Source organism: Thalassophryne amazonica, chromosome 20 (genome assembly GCF_902500255.1).
Source record: "Thalassophryne amazonica chromosome 20, fThaAma1.1, whole genome shotgun sequence".
Taxonomy (NCBI): Eukaryota; Metazoa; Chordata; class Actinopteri; order Batrachoidiformes; family Batrachoididae; genus Thalassophryne; species Thalassophryne amazonica.
Genome location: NC_047122.1, coordinates 14,288,448 through 14,309,480, shown reverse-complemented (window position 1 = coordinate 14,309,480; position 21,033 = coordinate 14,288,448). Strand labels below are relative to the sequence as shown.

The window sequence follows — 21,033 nt, the reverse complement described above, 5'->3', positions numbered from 1 at the left end:
GTGGCAGAGGAGATCGGGGTGGTTCCGGTTCGACTGAGACGGGCGTCTCCTACCTTCGAGCCTGCCCACACGACACCAGCAAATTCGACCCCAAATTGTGATTGTTGTACTTATTGTGCTTGTTTCACAATAGTAAACCTTGTTATTTATCTTCCTCCATTGTCCGTTCATTGCGCCCCCTGTTGTGGGTCCGTGTTCCTACACTTTCACAACATGCCTGTAAAGTTTTTTGGCAAGTTATAACTTTCTAAACAGCGTAATTAAGAATGAAAGCCGCTTCATTTGTGCGGCTCTTTCGGCGCCATGTTTGTTTTTTCGGAGAGAGCAGTAAGCTCCTCCTACCCCTCCAAATGGAGTGTGCATCCAGATTCACTCCAAACGGAGGGGTTTCAAGCCCTTCGCCTATCCCTCCGCCTCGCTCCAAAAAGAGAATTGAGACACCCCTCTGTCTCTCGGTGCCCGCGCAAAACGGAAGGGTAGGGGTAAGGGGAAGGGCCAAGGGGTAGAACTGAGACTCAGCCTTAGAATACAACCTCAGTGTACCATGGCCTACACAAAAATGTATGATAACCATCACAGGGTGCTACCGCGTGCTGGGTAATCGGGAGAGTCGGGAGTTTTCCCGGTGGGCTGGTCCAACCTGGGGCCGTTGTGAGGGGGTGTTAATATACGCATACATATATGACCACCACTGTTAGGCTACACAGCAAGACACTTGGGCTGCTGTATCTTAAACAGAAGACATTAAGTGTTATAAATGTTTTACAATCATGAAAATTCACAAGAAAATAACTTAAGACTGCTTCTTTTGCAACGCTGTTATCTTTTCCAAAGCCTAAGGTAGGGACATACCATTACACGTTTAACACCCCTATGCATTCATTACAGTTAGTTCAGTCCAATCAAGCCCTGTGCGCCCAGATGGGACTTGCGCTACTAGCAAGTATAGGAGGAGTGGACCATGAATAAAAGATGGACAGAAAAAAGCCAGGTGGAGCTGAAAAAGCTAGATTAAGAAAAAAAAAGCTTTGGAGGAAGATGCAAAGCTCACAGATATTTTTTCAAGAACATAGAGCGAAGAGGGAAATGGTAAATAGGGCCGGGCATAACAGGCTACGTGCCTGTTGATGCCAGGATGTCAGCCATATCATTAGTAGTGCAGTACCACCTCTTCCAGCTACTTACAGACCTCACTGACTTGGCTGGGCAGACACTGTACGATATTTTCAATCGTTGTACTCCAGCTCAAACTGTGCGATAAAACCGCAGGGTATAAAAGGTCAGAGCGCACGATTCATGGTCTCACACTGTACGGCCCGATGCTCTGATGCGATCTGACTGTTCACATTGTACGTTCAAAAATCACACATCGGGGTCGCGTTTCTTTTTTTTTTTTTCATGCCTATCAGCGCGCACAGTGAGTGAAATCAGGTGGGGGGGAGACTGAACGTATATATGTGTGCGTGCACACACAGCAGACAGCAACATGATTCACGAGAGGACGGTAAAAAAAAAGAAAACATAAACATTCATAACAGGTGTTGGTACTTACACTGTTGTATAAATAAACTATATTTCATACGGAGTGTTACAGCTGCACAACGTGTAGCAACTTATTCCCTCATCTGTCGTAAATCCTGTTGTGTGTGTGTGTGTGTGTGCGCGCACACATATACGTTCAGTCTCCCCCCACCTGTGATTCCACTCACTGTGCGCGCTGATAGGCATGAAGTTTAATATTATATTAGGTTATTGCGAGGGAACGCAATAAAAAAAAACACAAGACTTTACATGAGATCACTGTTTCCACTCTCTGGTGTTTGCACATGCACAGTGCACGACATAATCAGCGCGTAGACGCTTGTAGCGCTGCTTAAACAGCGCGGAACCCTCACGAGTCACGACGGCGAACCAAAATAACGAACAGGTTTGATTTTCATCCGACCATATGATTCCCCATCGGGAGGTGGTCGTGAGATGTTAAACGCAACTTGTTACTCCATGTAGACTACACAACGCAGGACACACGATTAAGCTGAAACTCGGCGCGATCCAAAAAATTCTCGCACGAGTGAAAAATCGGCTGAAAAAGGGCCAAAAATCGCACAGTGTAAGCCCAGCTTTAGGTGGTGCACAATACCGTTCTTGTTGTAACTAACTTTTACTTTCTATTATAAGCCACCCAATTTTCACAGTCAGTCAGCACATAAATGCTGGATTTAAATGCCACAGCAGAACTCTTATTATCCCTGTGTGCTGGCAATTTGTGGGCCGGTTGGATATGAAACTCCCGGGCTGAAAAATGTTCCCTGCACGCCCCTGACAGGGTGGTAGCTGTAGCCTGCTAGGGGTCAGTGAAGAATTACACAGAGGTTTTACTGAAATTGGAGCAACTTTAACTTTAACTTTTGACCCCTGTACAAACTGAAACTGACCTTTATCACCATTTTTGCTGTTTTTACCCCATAACTCCAGAACATTCCATCATAGATAGTCCAAACTATACCTTTTTGGAATCAATATGATCAGACAAATAATATGATATAATTTTTAAAATGATTGGAGCATTTTTACATTTTGACCTCTGTGTAATTCTTCATTGACCCCTAGCTGGCTACAGCTACCACCCTGTAATGGTTATGATACATTTTGGGGTAGGTCATGGTACACTGAGGCTGGATTCTGAGTGTTGTTTGGTCACTTTCAGTGGTACCGAAAACCTGCTTGGCCCATGGACTAACTTGTGAACCACCCTAGTACCTGCCAAACTATTTAATCTTATTACTTTGTTCATTGTTCTTCAAATCATTCACATGATAGATTTGAAGGCTTCTTTTTGTTATCAGATATGCTGTTTTTGAATCTTATCACTTTACTTTTCCTGCTTTTCTTCCTTTCTAACTTTGTATTGTGTTTGGTCCTTTGAACTGCTTGCCAGTGCTTTGTCATGATGAATGTTAATCACACACTTAAGAGATGAATTAACTCCCAAATCAGCAGGTATTTACAAAAGACCCTCACTCCATGTCATTGTCGTACGTCAGACCCTCAGTCTCTGATGTAGTGAAAAGGAAGGTTCAGGGTTTTTGTTTTGTTTTTTTTAACCTTTCATAATTGAGTCGCTCTCCAGTACGAAAGTCATGCTTTCACCTCTGACTGTTTAACTTCAGCCTCTACATATACAATTTATTTAATATCATAAAGTCTTACTCAAATTTGCGATTTCATACTGTCAGTGCAACAAGTGAAAATGGGAGATATCAGCTTCACAAACTAGAACTTAAAAAGTGATTATTATGAAAGGTTTCTGAAATTTGAACCTTCCTTTTAGGTATGAGTCATAGTTCACCTTCCATACGAAAGAGTCACACTCATCTCATTGTTTTCCTCTTATCAGAATCTGTGCCACGTCTTCTTCGATTCATGCTATTTGTCTTTAATCCAAATTGATTTTGTGTGACATAACATCAAATATATGAAATATCAACTTTGTCGTTATTGTAGACACAGTTTTATTTATTCTTACTATACAAGATTCTAAAATACACCAGTAAATGAAGAAACTGATCAGTTGAACAATCTCGACTGCATGAAGTCAAAGTGAATTGTTGTGTTGTGAAGTCTCAGTCTTTGTGCCATACATTAAATTAACATGACAACCATTTCTCAAAACTGTAATTCACAGTTAAAAAGAATTTTACATTTTTAATAGATTTGAACTATTATTCACATTTTCATGTCCCTACATGCACTATAGCTGATAGTGGATGATTGTTCTGATTCCTTTTGCTCTGTCTTTGCTTCCACAATTACAGAAAGCTACTGAAAAACTAAAAGAAGAGGAAAGGAGAAGGATGCTGGAGATCCAGGCTGAGTTAAAGAAACAGAAACAATTAGCCGAGGCCCATGCCAAATCTGTGGCCAAGGCAGAACAGGAGGCCGAGGCGCTCAAGTTAAAAATGAAAGAAGAGGCCAGCAGAAGGCAAGACATTGCAGTGGACGCTGAAAAACAAAAGCAAAACATTCAGCAGGAGCTACACCAGCTCAAGAGCCTGTCGGAGCAGGAAATCAAGTCCAAGAATAAGCAGCTGGAGGAGGCACTGCTCAGTCGCACCAAGATTGAGGAAGAAATCCACATAATTAGACTCCAGTTGGAGACAACAATAAAACATAAGTTCACAGCTGAAGGTGAGTTACAGCAGCTCAGAGACAAAGCGGCTGAAGCTGAGAAGCTCAGGAAAGCTGTGCAGGAAGAGGCAGAAAGACTTCGTAAGCAGGTTCAAGATGAGACACAGAAAAAGAAAAACGCAGAAGACGAGCTGAAACGTAAATCTGAGGCAGAAAAAGAGGCTTCCATACAAAAGCAGAAAGCACTGGATGACCTGAAGAAGTTCAAAATGCAAGCTGAGGAGGCAGAGAGGCGCATGAAACAGGCCGAGGAGGAGAAATTAAGACAGATCAAGGTCGTGGAGGAGGTGGCACAAAAGACTGCTGCCACACAGCTACAAAGCAAAGCCATGTCTTTCAATGAAAAGGCAACAAAACTGGAGGAATCCCTTAAAAAAGAGCAGGGCACTGTCCTTCAGCTGCAGGAGGAAGCTGAGAAACTCAGGAAGCAACAAGATGAAGCGAACAAAGCAAGGGAACAAGCAGAGAAGGAGCTCGAAATATGGAGACAGAAAGCCAATGAAGCTCTCCGCTTAAGACTTCAAGCTGAGGAGGAAGCTCAGAAAAAGAGCCAGGCTCAAGAAGAGGCAGAGAGGCAGAAGGTTGAAGCGGAGCGAGATGCCAAGAAGCGGGCAAAGGCTGAAGACGCTGCACTTAAACAAAAAGAGAACGCAGAGAAAGAATTAGAGAAACAGCGAAAGATCGCAGAAGAAATAGCTCAGCAAAAACTGACTGCAGAGCAAGAGTGCATACGCCAGAAAGCTGAATTTGAACATGCTGAACAGCAGAGGGTCCTGCTGGATCATGAGCTCCGGCGTCTGAAGAATGAGGTGAACAATGCTGAAAACCAAAGGAAGCAACTGGAAGATGAGCTGGCTAAGGTAAGAAGTGAAATGGATGCTCTCCTTCAGATGAAGATTAAGGCAGAGGAGCAGACACTATCTAACACAGAAAAAAGCAAACAGCTTCTTGAATCCGAGGCGGCCAAAATGAGGCAACTTGCCGAGGAAGCAAGCAGATTAAGATCAGTCGCTGAAGAAGCTAAGAAGCAGCGGCAGATCGCCGAGGACGAGGCTGCTCACCAGAGAGCCGAGGCTGAAAAAATACTCAAGGAAAAGCTGGCTGCCATCAACGAGGCAACTCGTCTGACGACTGAAGCAGAGATTGCCTTGAAAGCTAAAGAAGCAGAAAATGAAAGACTCAAAAGAAAAGCCGAGGATGAAGCCTATCAGCGGAAGCTGCTGGAGGACCAAGCTGCTCAGCACAAGCAAGACATTGAGGAGAAAATGGTACACCTGAAGAACTCATCGGATTCTGAGCTGGAGCGGCAAAGAACAATTGTGGAAGAAACACTTAAGCAAAAGAAAGTGGTTGAGGAGGAAATTTATATCATTAAGCTCAACTTTGAGAAGGCATCGAAAGGCAAGTCAGATCTAGAGGCCGAACTGAACAAGCAGAAGAGCATTGCAGAGGAGACAGAGAAGAGCAAGCGTAAGGCTGAGGAAGAGGCAGAGACGCTGAAAAGACTGGTTTCAGAGGAAGAGAAGAAAAGGAAGGAAGCCGAGGAGAAGGTGAAAAGGATTGCTGCAGCTGAAGAAGAGGCTGCACGACAGTGCAAGGCCGCACAGGAAGAAGTTGAACGTCTCAAAAAGAAAGCTGCTGAAGCAAACAAACAGAAAGAAAAAGCAGAGAAGGACGCAGAGCAGCAGGTCATTCTGGCCAAAGAGGCGGCACAAAAATGCAGTGCTGCAGAGCAGAAAGCACAAGACATTGTAACTAAGAATAAAGAAGACATTCTTGCTCAAGAAAAGCTGAGAGACGAGTTTGAAAATGCGAAGAAACTTGCGAAATCGGCCGAGAAAGCCAAGGACAAGGCAGAGAAAGAGGCAGCCTTACTCCGTCAACAAGCTGAGGAGGCTGAGAAGCTGAAAAAAGCTGCAGAGGATGAAGCTGCTAAACAGGCCAAAGCTCAAAAAGATGCAGAAAAACAAAGGAAAGAAGCAGAGGAGGAGGCTGCAAAGAGAGCAGCAGCGGAGGCTGCATCGCTAGAACAGAAGAGGCAGGCAGACGCACAGATGGAGAAACACAAAAATCTAGCCGAGCAAGCACTTAAACAGAAATCTCAAGTCGAGAAGGAGCTTGCAGTTGTTAAACTGCAGCTGGATGAGACTGATAAGCAGAAAGCTATCTTGGATGAGGAGCTTCAGAGAGTAAAGGATGAAGTAACTAAAGCAGTTAAACAAAAGATGCACATAGAAGATGAACTGTCCAAAGTTAAGATCCAGATGGATGAGCTTCTGAAGCTTAAGATAAAGTTTGAGAAGGAAAATCGGGTCCTCATGCAGAAAGATAAAGATAATACACAAAAGTTACTTGCAGAGGAAGCTGAGAAAATGAAGAACCTGGCAGAGGAAGCTGCCAGGCTCAGCGTGGAGGCTCAGGAAGCAGCTAGACAGAGACAGCTTGCAGAGTCTGACTTGGCTGAACAGAGGGCACTTGCAGAAAAAATGCTCAAGGAGAAAATGCAGGCCATCCAAGAAGCTACAAAACTCAAAGCTGAAGCTGAGGAGCTGCAGAAACAAAAGAACCAGGCACAGGAAACGGCTCAGAAACTGTTAGAGGATAAACACAAGATACAGCAACGCCTCAACGAGGAGACGGAGGGCTTCCAAAAATCATTAGAGGCCGAACGTAAGAGGAAGCTCGAAGCTTCAGCTGAAGCAGAGAAACTGAGATTAAAGGTGAAAGAGCTCAGCGGTGCTCAGGCGAAAGCGGAAGAGGAGGCCAATAAGTTCAAGAAGCAAGCCGATGAAATAAGACTTCATCTTCAGGAGAAAGAAAAACAAACCACAGAAAAGGTTGTGCAAAAGTTAGAGACGCAGATGCTACAGAGCACCAAAGACGCTGATGAATTACGGAAAGCCATTGCTGACATCGAGAAAGAGAAGGAGAAACTGAAAAAAGAGGCAGAGGACCTTCAAAATAAATCTAAACAGGTATTGTACCATTAAGCATCATCAGTTCCTACATAAATGGAATCCCCTTAACCACAGTAACTACAGTGTCTTTGCCAACTTAACATCTTGTGTATATTACAGACCTCAAATAACAATATTGCCTAATTAAAATGTATGTTGACTTTGGATTCATGTTGTTATAATTACAGTTGTGTTCAGACATTAATATACACTCGTTGCGTGCATGACTGTCATGGTAATTTTGGGCTTTTAATAATGTCTTCGAACCGTTCTTTTGTCAAGGTGGGATGATTGTACAGCATACATCTTAAATGACTTTAAAAACACAAGAACTAAGTACATTGAATTTAATTTGGATCTTCTCTAATCCTCAGAGGATCAAAATTAGACATACAGGCTCAAATATATACACACACACCCACTAATATTTGGCTCAGTGTCCCTTCGCAAGCTGCACCTTGTCCAGATGCTTTTGTTAGCCATCAACAGCTTCTGACATAATTATGGCTGAATTATGACCACTGAAGTATGACCACTATTCATGGCAGAATTGGTAGAGTTTATTTAAATTTGTTGGTTTCCTGGCACAGACCAGGCTTTTAATCATAGTCCACAAATTTTGAATAGGGTTGAGGTTTGGCCTTAGGGAAGGCCATTCCAGAAGCTTCATGTTAGCCTGCTTTATACAATCCACCACCCATCATTGTCTTGTTGGAACACCCAATTGTTGCCAAATTCCAACCACCTGGCTGTTGATTTGAGGTGACGTTAAAGAATTTGGAGGTAGTCCTTCTCTGAGTATCCAGTTCATGGGAGGCCTGAGCTTTGGTGGTTCCTGGGTTGTTCCTGAAGAACCTAACCAATTTCCTCTCATCTGAGGGTGACAGTTTGAGTCTTCTTCCAGACCTTGACAAAGTGGTGACACATCCCACAAACTTATGTGCAGTTGTTTGAACTGATGATCTTGGAATCTGTATTTGTTTAGAAATGGCTCCAAGAGACCTTCCTAACTTGTGTAAATCTATAATTCTCCCTTTTAGATCTTCACTGAGGTTGCTGGACTTTCCCAATGGCCTGAGTCTGGGCCAGCCCAGTGAGCGCTGTCAAACACATCCTTTATATGCTGTCAAAGAAACACTCTCAGTTGTAGTTAATCATGATCACCAACGAGGAGTTAATGAGCCTTGGCCTTGTCACATTAAAAGACATTGTAGAACCTTCAGCACTGCTTGTTAAAAGATTTGAATGAAAGTATGTATATAGTTGAGCCCGTATGTATAATTCTGACCCTGTGTAGATTAGAGAAGATCCAAAATAAATTCAGACTTGTGCACTCAATTCTTGGATTTAAAGTAGACCTGCATTGAAATAAATGCAGTCAGATCTTTGGACCAAAAAATGACTTATATTTACACATAAGATCCTTCTGAATGTAGTACAGTAAATCTGCAAGCCTAGATCTGTCATTCAACGGAGAAATCTTTATTTAAAAATGACAAATTTACTGCTAAAATTTGGCCCGCCGCAAAACTGTCAGCACATCCAGGACGTTGGCGAGATGCAAGAGAGAAGACCCTATCCCAGCATGCATTGAGCCCGCAGACTCGGTAAGCGCATCAGAGGCAGTGAGAGTGAGGCGTCTGGGAAGAACGTCGCCCGCTGTCGATGTCGCCGCTGATCTGAGCATGCAGAGCTGTATCTCGCATTCATTGCAGCTTACTTCTGGATGTTGAAACCAGGATGTGTATAATAGTAACATTACTAACAGATAAAATCAGTTTTAGTGCGGGATCAGACTGAAGGCGGGAGCGCTCCGTCTTCTCCCTCACGTCACAGCAATGTCCCGGATGTACAAACTGTTTTTGCAGAGAGCCAAATTTTAGCTGAAAATTTGTCATTTTTAAACGAAGATTTCTCTGCTGAATTACAAATTTGGGCTTGCAGATTTACTTTACTGCATTCATAAGGGTCTTATAAATACATATCAGCTATTTCTTCCTGAGATCTGACCACATTTATTTCAATGCAGGTCTACTTTAAAGTCATCAATGATGTTTGCTGTACAATCATTCCACCCTGACAAAAAACTGTTCAAGGACGTCATTAAAAGCCCAAAATTACCATGGCATTCACTCCCAAGATGAGTGCATGTAAACCTCCGACTACAAACTGTGCATGTATGGATATTTCATTGATATCTTAATGACCATACCTTCTTTTTTTTTCTTTTTTCTGATTAGATGGCACATGCCCAACAAGAGCAAATTGAACAGGAGAAGGCTGTTCTTCAACAGTCTTTCCTCACTGAGAAAGAAATTCTGCTGAAGAGAGAAAAAGCGATTGAAGAGGAGAAAACGAAACTTGAGGCACAGCTGGAGGAGGAGGTGAATAAGGCCAAAGCTCTCAAAGATGAGCAGGAGCATCAAAGCAAGCTAATGGAAGAGGAGAAGAAGAAACTTCAGGCCGCAATGGATGAGGCTGTAAAAAAACAAAAGGAGGCTGAAGCACAGATGAAAGACAAGCAAAAAGAAATGGAGGAGCTGGAAAAGAAGAGGGCTGAACAGGAAAAACTGCTGGGAGAAGAAAACAAAAAGCTCAGAGAGAAACTTCAGAATCTTGAGGATGCTTCCAAACAGGTCACATCCATAACTAAGGAAATGAAAGTCCAGACAGATGAGGTTCTGGAGGAGCAGTTAGTTTCTGTCACAAAGGTGGAACCCACAAAGAAAGTTTTCAATGGTTCTGTTGATGTTGATGGGATGAAGAAAAAGGAAGAGGCCTTGTTTGCATTTGATGGAATTAGAGACAAAGTTCCTGCTGAGAGGCTGTTTGACATCGGTATCCTGACTAAAAAGGAGTTTGACAAACTGAAAAAGGGCAAAGTCTCTGTGCAAGAACTGAGAAAGAGTGATAAAATCAAATTGTGCCTTAAAGGACACAACTGTGTTGGGGGTGTCTTGACTCCATCCAAAGAGAAAATGAGTGTCTATCAGGCCATGATGCAGAATAAGCTTGCTCCTCACACTGCCATGATGCTAATGGAAGCTCAAGCAGCTTCTGGTTTCATTGTTGATCCAGTGAACAATAAACTGGTCTCCGTTGATGAGGCTGTTAAGGATGAGATAATTGGCCCTGAGCTCCATGACAGAATGCTCTCAGCAGAGCGAGCGGCCACTGGTTTCAAAGATCCTTATACCGGAGCTAAAATCTCTCTTTATGAGGCCATGAGAAAAGGACTTGTTGAAAACGAGCAAGCCATTAAATTCCTTGATGTACAACTTGCAACTGGTGGTATCATTGACCCTGTGAACAGTCACAGAGTTCCCCTGCAGACAGCCTACAATCAGGGTCAGTTTGATGCAGATATGAATAAGAAACTCACAGATTCTAGAGATGATTGCAAGTTATTCATTGATCCCAGCACTCAGGAGCAACTTGGTTACAAGCAGTTACTGGAAAGATGTACCACAGATGCAGAGACGGGCCTACTAATATTACCAATAACAGAAAAGGCCGCACAAAGTGAGAGAACATACACAGATGCAGAGACAAAAGAGGTGTTCAGTAAATCAAACGTTGATGTGCCTTTTGGAAGGTTCAAGGGGAAAACTGTTACCATTTGGGAAGTTATAAATTCTGAATATTTCACTGAAGAACAAAGAAGGGAACTGATTCGCCAGTACAAAACTGGCAAGATCACAGTGGAAAAGATCATCAAAATTGTCATTACTGTTGTAGAAGACAAGGAAAAGAATAACGAAAATGTCTTTCAAGGATTGAGAGAACCTGTCTCTGCTAGTGAACTTTTAGAGTCTAAGATTATAACCAAAGACTTGTTCAACAAGTTGAGCAATGGGAAAGTTACCATTAAAGAGGTTTCTGACATGAAGCCTGTGAAGAAGGCGCTCCAAGGAACACCGAGCATTGCTGGGCTAATGGATGAATCAACAAAGGAGAAAATGCCCTTCTACCAAGCAATGAAAAAAGAATTACTCTCACCAGATATTGCTGTGAAACTTCTTGAAGCTCAAGCAGCAACAGGGTTTGTAATTGATCCTGTCAAAAATGAGAAAGTTACTGTTGCTGAGGCTGTTAAGTCAGGCCTTGTTGGACCAGAACTGCACGAACGTCTCCTGTCATCAGAGAGAGCTGTCAGTGGCTACAAAGATCCATATACAGACAAAAAGGTGTCTCTGTTTGAAGCCATGAACAAAGGACTTATAAAGAAGGACCATGGCATTTGTTTGCTTGAAGCTCAACTCTCCACAGGTGGCATAATTGACCCTATTAAAAGCTATCGCGTTCCACATGACATTGCCTGTAAACGTGGCTATTTTGATGAGGAAATCAGCAGGACTTTGAATGAAAACACTGAAGAATCAAAGGTCTTTTATGATCCTAACTCACAAGAGGAAATAAGCTATGCAGGGTTAAAGGATAAATGTATCACAGACAAAGAAACTGGACTCCTGTTACTTCCTCTTTCAAAGAAGGCCTTAAAGCCAAAAGAAGACCGTCATATTACAGAGACCAAGACAAAAGAGGCTTTGGGCAAGGCAACTATGGAGTTAGACTATGGACCTTTCAAAGGCCGAAAAGTTACAATCTGGGAAATCATACATTCTGAATATATCACAGAGGAACAAAGGTTAGAGTTGATTCGCCAGTACAGAATAGGGCAAGTGACAATTGAAAAACTGATAAATATTGTGATAACAATGGTTGATGAAAAAGAAGACAAAACAAAAGAAGATGCTTGTTTTGAAGGTATTAGAGCAATGGTCACAGCAAGCTCCTTACTTGATTCCAACATTATTGATAAGGCTACATTTGATCAACTCCAACAGGGGAAAGTGACCCCTAAGGACATTAGTGACACTGACAGAGTCAGGAAGTACTTGCAAGGCACAGACTGCATTGCTGGCATTGCTATGGAAGAGTCAGATGAGAAACTAAGCATTTATCAAGCAATGAAAAGGAATGTCTTGCAGCAAAAGACTGGGACTGCACTACTTGAGGCCCAAGCTGGAACCGGATTCATTATTGATCCAGTCAAGAACCAAAACTATTCCGTGGATGATGCTGTAAAGGTTGGGGTTGTTGGCCCAGAGCTTCATGAAAAGCTTCTGTCAGCTGAGAAAGCAGTGACCGGATATAAAGATCCATATACAGGCAATAAGATTTCCCTGTTTCAAGCTATGAAGAAAGAACTTGTACTGAGGGAACATGCTATTCCACTTCTGGAGGCACAATTTTCCACAGGTGGGATCATTGATCCCATCAGCAGCCATCGTGTTCCTAATGATGTGGCCATTCAGCGTGGTTATTTCAGTAAACAAATGGCCAAGTCTTTCAGTGAACCATCAGGGGATATAAAAGGCTTCACTGATCCTAACAACAATGAAAGTGTAACTTACAAGGAGTTGCTTGAGAAAGCTGCGAGAGACCCAAAGTCTGGTCTGTGCTACCTGCCCCTTTCAAAGGTTGAAGCACCTGCTCCTACTGAAAAGTCCTATCAGTACACAGAAGAGCAAGCCCAGACAGATCTAGCCAACACTCAAATTGAGATCCCTCATAAAAGTTTTGCAGGGAAGACTATGACCATATGGGAAGTCATGAACTCGAATATGCTTCCAGAAGAGGAGAGATACCGCCTCTTGGAGCAGTTTCGTTTGGGAAAAATCACTAAAGAAAGAATGGTAATCATCATAATTGAAATCATTGAAGAAAGAGAGACTCTTAAGTCAGAGCAGAGCATGTCATGTGACGTCATTAGAAGAAGAATAACAATTGAGGAGCTTTACAGTGCTCGAATCATTGACATGCACACATATAATCTGCTGAAACAAGAAAAGTTGTCTGTTCTTGAAATAATGGAAATGCCATCAGTAAAGCAGTATCTCTTTGGTACTGGCTGTATTGCTGGAGTAATGTCAGACACTCCCCCAAAGATGAGCATTTACCAGGCAATGAAGAATGGATTGATTAATCCTGAAATTGCTCTGAATCTCCTTGAGGCACAAGCAGCGACAGGATTTATGATTGATCCTGTGAAAGATGAACTGCTAACAGTTGATGAAGCTGTGCGCAAGGGACTTGTAGGTCCTGAAATTCATTACAAGCTTCTCTCTGCTGAGAGAGCAGTAACAGGTTACAAAGATCCATACAGTGGAAAAGTGATCTCTCTTTTCCAGGCAATGAAAAAAGACCTTGTACCTGAGGATTATGCCTTAAGGCTTTTGGAGGCCCAAAATGCCACTGGGGGAATAATGGATCCCGAATACTACTTCCGTCTCCCAACAGATGTTGCCTTGCAACGTGGCTACATAAATACAGAGACACTGGACAGGATATCTGAACCTACTGTGGATGTGCGTGGTTACACCGAACCTACCACAGGTGAAAAACTGTCCTATGCTCACCTGCTGAAACAATGCAGGGTTGATAAAGAAAGTGGTTTGCACTTACTTTCGCTGGCAGATAGAAAACTTCTTTTCAAGGGTCTCAGAAAGCAGATCACTGTAGATGAGTTGCTTCGTTCCCAGATTATTGACCAAAAGACATACACTGAACTCAATGAAGGTGTCATTACAGTGGAACAGGTCAGCAGAGATGTTAAGAAGTACCTCGAGGGTACAAGCTGTATAGCTGGTGTCTACGTAGAATCTAGCAAAGATCGTCTGTCTATTTACCAAGCAATGAAGAAGAACATGATTAGACCAGGGACTGCATTTGAGCTTCTTGAGGCTCAGGCTGCCACAGGATATGTAATAGACCCCATTAAAAACCTAAAACTAAATGTCAATGAAGCTGTTAAAATGGGAGTTGTTGGTCCAGAGTTCAAAGATAAACTCCTGTCAGCTGAACGAGCTGTAACAGGCTACAAAGACCCATACTCTGGAAAAATTATCTCCCTTTTCCAGGCTATGAAAAAGAACCTGATTCTGAAAGACCATGGCATTCGCCTGCTTGAGGCTCAAATTGCTACTGGTGGAATAATTGATCCAGAGGAGAGTCACCGCTTGCCAGTTGAAACAGCATACGCACGGGGTCTCTTTGATGAAGAAATGAACGAAATCTTGACTGACTCATCTGATGACACAAAAGGGTTCTTCGACCCAAACACAGAGGAAAATCTCACCTACCTACAGCTTATGGAAAGATGTATGATGGACCCAGAAACAGGACTTGCGCTCTTACTGCTTAAAGAAAAAAAGCGTGAGAGAAAGACATCATCAAAGTCATCTGTTCGCAAACGTAGGGTAGTCATTGTTGACCCAGAGACAGGCAAAGAGATGTCTGTGTATGAGGCATATCACAAAGGACTGATTGATCACCAGACATACATAGAGCTTGCAGAGCAAGAGTGTGAATGGGAAGAAATTACCATCACCTCATCTGATGGAGTTGTGAAATCCATGATTACTGACAGGAGGTCTGGTCGGCAGTATGATATTGATGATGCAATCACAAAGGGCCTTATTGACAAGTCAGCTCTGGATCAATACAGAGCAGGAACTCTCTCCATCACAGAGTTTGCAGACATGCTGTCTGGGAATATGAGTGGTTCATGGTCGCGGTCATCATCCTTCGGTTCCTCTTCGTCTTACTCCATGAGTCCAGCGCCCAGTTTGAAAACTCCAGCAAGTACATGGAATGACCCAACAGAGGAAACAGGCCCTGTGGCTGGAATCCTAGACACCGATACACTGGAGAAGGTGTCTGTCACAGAGGCCATCCACAGAAACCTTGTGGACAACATAACAGGTCAAAGATTACTGGAAGCTCAGGCCTGCACAGGAGGCATCATTGACCCAAACACTGGTGAGAAATTCTCTGTTGCAGATGCGATGAACAAAGGGCTTGTGGATAAAATTATGGTGGACCGCATCAGTCTTGCTCAGAAAGCCTACAATGGATTTGAAGATCCCAGAACCAAAACCAAAATGTCAGCAGCCCAGGCTCTAAAGAAGGGGTGGCTGTACTATGAGGCTGGACAAAGGTTTCTTGAAGTCCAGTATCTTACTGGTGGATTAATTGAACCAGATGTGACTAGCAGAGTCTCTGTTGACGAGGCTGTGAAAAAAAGCACTCTTGATGCACGCACTGCACAAAAGTTACGTGATGTCAGTGCTTACTCTAAATACCTCACATGTCCAAAAACAAAGCTTAAAATATCATACAAGGATGCAATGGAAAGAAGCATGATAGAACAAGGGACTGGTCTGAGACTGCTCGAGGCATCTTCACAGTCAAGCAAAGGCCTGTACAGCCCTTACAGCGTCAGCGGCTCCGGCTCAGGTACTGCTTCACGGTCTGGCTCAAGGACTGGTTCAAGGTCAGGCTCTAGAAGAGGTAGCTTTGATGCAACGGGATCAACTTTCACAACTACCTTCTCCTCCACTTCATACACTTCACCAAGCTATGGCCGTCGATACTGATGAGTCCAGTTGTGGAACAAAGAAGGATATAAGATTCAGTCACAGTACTCACCAGATGCCTACTTCTCAATGGAATAAGGACTATCTTTATTCTGCTCTGCATGTGGCTGCTACTGGATTATTATTTTTTAATCGTATATAAGTTGAATGGATTTTGTTTATTGTATGTCACTATTTTAGGTAGTTATGCTGACATTAATGCTGTCTTATCAGACATTCTGAGTACTATACTCTAAGGCCTTATCTACAGAAAAGTTGTTTATTATTTACATCATATACGTCACAAAACGTTTTAGTGTACATGATTTTTCAAATGTGTAAGATTGTAATCTTTTACTGATGAAGAACTAAGATTTGTTGTTGCGTACTATTAGTGACTGAGCAGCATTTAAGCCAACAGTCTTCATGGTGATTAACCTTGCTAAAGACACCTAGCTTGTTCAGTACATGTGTATATTTTTGAATGCTGGAAAAAAAAATTGGCTGAACAACATAAATACCAGTCTTCTAGAGATTAGTAACAATACCAGTAAATCCTTTAGGGCCCCTTCACACATAACACGAAAGACACAGAAACTGGAAGAAAACCGCGAACCAAACACGAAATGGGGAACCACGAAACATTCCACCTGTCTTGAGGGATGCACAGGCATGCACGACACACTGGCGACGGTTTCATGCACGCTTGTGTGCATGCACGAATACAGTGCGAGCAGCTGGAACGTGTTGCACCACATCATGCCTCTGCTGTGGAGAAAAAAAAACACTGCATTTTATTGATTCCCTCTTATAAAGTGAACAATACATATATGAACCGTCTGTTCCTCTGTGGATGAACCATGGTCATAGACGTACAGTCATGAAATGACATGAGTGAAGCAGTGCGCTCTCATTATGATTTATTATGTCTAGCCGTGTATATAAATAATTAATACAATCACCGGACACTGACAGATGAGATACTGGTGTATAATTAGTGAAAATCACTGGGTTGATATAAAAAAATAAAAAGGGATCCAATACAGAACCCTGCAGTTAAATAACCCTGGGCAAATAAAAAATAAATGTAACTCATGGGATTCGACCCTGCAATTTACAAAAGCTCTGGTTAAGAGACGGAAACTTTACCACTGCACTACAATCGCTGTCTTATAACAGGAGCGTGAAATACTTAAAATCAACAAAGACATAAATGTATGTTTTCAAAAAAGAGTAATTAGACGATGTATGGACATGCGTGTCAGGCCGGCCCGTAGCTTCCCGAGGTGCGCTGTGTGTGGCTGCTGCAGCCCGGTGGAAAAGGCAAAATATGTTTTATGTATTTCCATGTGAGGACAGCAGGCTGAGAAACACACCTCACGGAGGAAAGTTGTAAGTTCATGTCCTTCGAAACGATACGTATTCTCCAGCTGGGATGTCCAGAAGTAGAGATCAGACACACCCCCAAGTCCGTTCAGAGCCCAGACCAACGTGCCACTCTGTTTCTGTTACCTGGTCATTCATTTTAGTTATTTGTTATCAGGGTTGGGTAGGATTACTTTGAAATGTAATCCAAATCAGATTACAAGTAATCCAAATGTATGTACATACATACATGTAATCCACATGTATTCCTTCAAAGTAATCCTACCCAGCCTTGTTTGTTATGTAATTGCATATGTAGGTATTGCCATAATTATTTATATACCTGTCCTGGTGCTGGTCTCTGTATTTTTAATGTGACACGTCGTGTGCACTGAGCCGTCAGTTCCAGCTGTCAGTGTGCTGCGATCAGCTGACAGGCACCTCACTGTGCTGTGAGTGCTCAGAGGTGGCTGTCCGGCCCCCATGTGATCATGTCTGTAGACACATATCAATATTTTATGCAAGTGTGCCCCCCCCCTGCACAGCACATGTGTTGGGAGGAGTGGGGGGGTGGGGGGTGGGTGATACACTCGCCCACGTGCAATACACACGCTCGCTACGTGTGTTGCTTTTTACAACACCACACTCATGGGGGAACTTAGACAAATTTCACATCCAGCATGAAAGTGATCGTCTGCTCACTGTTTTTTGCTAACAACGCGAATGGCCACACATTTTCTAAGTATCCAGCGAGCGGTGTTGGATGTTCGTGTGTGTCACCTGGAATTTGGCCTACATCTGCTGCGAGAGGGATCAAATGGGCTGTGACAGGGCACTCTGTCTTTTGGCCGCTAGTGTGCGCGAATAGCTGTAATGACAGGTGTACGAGGCGTTGGAGGCAGCTCCGATTTTTCACAAATGGCATGCAATTCCTCCTTTGTGCGCTCCTCGGCTTCAGTCGTGTTACGTGTGAAGGGACTCTTAAAAATGCAGAACCTCAAGATCTTTATCTGAACTTCACTTCAATCTCAGCTGGCATCAACAAACTGAGTTACAGCAACAAAATGACAGGCATGAAAATCAAACATGCAAGCTCCCACAAAACGGAAGGATTATGTAGCCTGATATTACATCCACACCATCATGTTCTTCTGACATCCAACACAGACAAGTCCCCGTCTTTCCAGACACTACAACATGTAAGTAAAATAATTTTTTGATATTTGAGGCTCTAAATTAAATTCTATCACTCATGTTAGTGTATTTGTCCTTTCTTTTTTTCAGATAATGTCTTCACAGTTTATCACCAACTACCTTCTAAGATGTCTTCCTGAGATTGTGGCATTTACTTGAAGTCTTTCCAAATGAATTTCGGCAATGTTTCTTCGATACTTTAAACAGTGGACCAGGTTGAAACGTGCATCTAATCTAAACCGTTTGAAGTCCTATGTCATATTTTATAAGTGCCTGCAAATTACTGCTAAACACACTGTTTAGTATTTTAAGATGATGCAATCCTAAAAACTGACTGAAGCTTGACTAAAAGAACAATGTGTAACATTTCTGAATATTATTGTACTATCAGGTAAACCTTTCAGTTTAGTAGTAACTAAACTGAATGTCGCATCTCAACATTAAACAACATAACACTGAATATCTTTCTTCTGGTGGAACGCTTTAGACATATAATGTACTGTATATTGTGTCAGGATAGAACATAATAGTTAAAATCCATTAACATTTTTTTTAATAAAGATCTTCAAGCTTTGCCACCAGACCCAGTATTTCTATTTTTCAACACACAGTTACTCAGATGTCAATCTTCTTTTAAAAAGCAGCACATTATATCCATATTTTATTTTCTAATTATATATTATTTCTGCTTTGCATGATTTACTGACTTTTAAACAATGCAAAAATGAAATCCATGAAAGCATATTTGTTTCATTTTGAAAGGATTGAAGGATGTATTTTAATGAGGATTATCAAGCCTTGTTTAAAATGGTATATTTATAACTGTAACAAGGAGTTTTATTGTAACACCTCAGCAATGTAAATAAACACTGAACTTAAATGCATTTGATGCCTTTCTTGCTAAATTGTGTGGACCATAATCTTCTGAAAATTACCTTTCATTTAATTTATAGATTTACAGAGACACTCAAAACTATAAGTACCAACATATCCTCAAATGTACAACTTGTCATTTTGTTAAAAGAAATGTCTCCATTAACAGTGATGACCATGTAGACAACTTTTTTTCTTTTTTTTTTTTCCAGATGGAAAATGATATTGAAATTCTTTAATATTCAGTTGGACCTAAACATGTACTCTTGAGCATAAAAATAAATAAATACATGACCTTGCTGTATTATTATAGGCTCATTATAGATTTGGACTTTAAAAGTTTTTTTGTTGTTGTTGTTTTGTTTTTTAAATACGTGGCAATATTTTGTTTACATCTGCCATGGAAATCTGCACAAGTAAAACAGCTTTGCATCTGTTCAGTAGAAAAGTGGTAGCACCCTTTAATCTTGCTTTATTTACTGTTCCGTTCAGTGGTCAAGGTTCAATGAGTGGATAACATGTACTAGTTTTAAAAGAATCTTAGGCAGAGGTATTTTGCGTAAAACAACAGGTGCAAGTACATTAAATCCACAAAACTACCACCGTCAACAATGATAAATCGCATCATCACAACGGGAATTTATCACATTCACAAGACAAGATGTGCATCATTCGTATGTGAAAACCACCATGTTAAAAGTTGCTAACATGACCCAAAATTGGAGGTTCACTGGTCATCATCACCCACATCTATCAGAAACCAAAATTTCATTCATTATTCCTGCTTGGTCCAATTAAAGGTCACGGAAGAGCTATCCCAGCAGTCACAGGGTGTGAGGTGGGCAAGGTTGAGTAGGATTACTTTGAAAGAATACGTGTGGATTACATGTACGAGGGCTGTCCATAAAGTATAGGTCCTTTTTATTTTTTTCAAAAACTATATGGATTTCATTCATATGTTTTTACGTCAGACATGCTTGAACCCTCGTGCGCATGCGTGAGTTTTTCCATGCCTGTCGGTGACGTCATTCGCCTGTGAGCACTCCTTGTGGGAGGAGTCGTCCAGCCCCTCGTCGGAATTCCTTTGTCTGAGAAGTTGCTGAGAGACTGGCGCTTTGTTTGATCAAATTTTTTTCTAAACCTGTGAGACACATCGAAGTGGACACGGTTCGAAAAATTAAGCTGGTTTTCAGTGAAAATTTTAACGGCTGATGAGAGATTTTGAGGTGATACTGTCGCTTTAAGGACTTCCCACGGTGCAAGACGTCGTGCAGCGCTCTCAGGCGGCGTCATCAGCCTGTTTCAAGCTGAAAACCTCCACATTTCAGGCTCTATTGATCCAGGACGTCGTGAGAGAACAGAGAAGTTTCAGAAGAAGTCGGTTTCAGCATTTTATCCGGATATTCCACTGTTAAAGGAGATTTTTTTAATGAAAGACGTGCAGACGGGTCCGCGCGTCGGGACGCAGCCGACGCGGTGCGGCGGCACAGGAAAAACACCTCCGTGTTGATAACCATTTGTAAAATCCAGGCGGCTTTTGATGGCTTTCAGTGGAGTGAGTATATGAGAAATTGTTTAACAGCTGGACATGTTCCAACTTGTCCTTAAGGCTTCCAACAGAGGTGTTTTTCCTGTGGCGGAGCATCGCGGCGGCTGCGAGCCGTCGCGCGGACCCGTCCGCACGTCTTTCATCCATATAGTCCAAATCCAGTCCAAATCCATATAGGTTTTGAAAAAAATAAAAAGGACCTATACTTTATGGACAGACCTCGTATGTATGTACATACATTTGGATTACTTGGAATCTGATTACTTTTGGATTACATTTCAAAGTAATCCTACCCAACCCTGGAGGTGTATGCATTCACTCCTACGGCCAATTTAAAGTTACCAGTTCAGCTAAATTTCATGTACTTTGGAGGTGGGAAGAAGCTGGAGCACCTGGAGGCAATTAACCAACTTACTGAACAGGGGGAGAACATGTAAACTCGACACAGACAGGACCGGGTGGGAAGCGATCCCACAACCTTCTTGCT

At 42.2% G+C, this 21,033-nt stretch overlaps 1 protein-coding gene and 1 long non-coding RNA gene across 19 annotated transcripts in view; both read left to right on the top strand.

Annotated features, from left to right (window-relative positions):
- Positions 1–16,065, top strand: part of pleca (plectin a) — a 281,468-nt gene extending 265,403 nt beyond the window's left edge. For all 18 annotated transcript variants that reach the window (XM_034161212.1, XM_034161211.1, XM_034161209.1 and 15 more), the window contains 2 exons: positions 3,816–7,163; positions 9,386–16,065. In XM_034161212.1, the coding sequence (XP_034017103.1) occupies positions 3,816–7,163; positions 9,386–15,586 (9,549 nt within the window). In that variant the 3' untranslated portion in view covers positions 15,587–16,065. The remainder of the gene's footprint in view (positions 1–3,815; positions 7,164–9,385) is intronic.
- Positions 16,066–17,250: 1,185 nt separating this feature from the next.
- LOC117502179 lies at positions 17,251–19,008 on the top strand. The gene is made up of 2 exons (XR_004558208.1): positions 17,251–18,129; positions 18,215–19,008. It is a non-coding gene; the product is annotated as an uncharacterized LOC117502179 (long non-coding RNA).
- Positions 19,009–21,033: the final 2,025 nt, after the last annotated feature.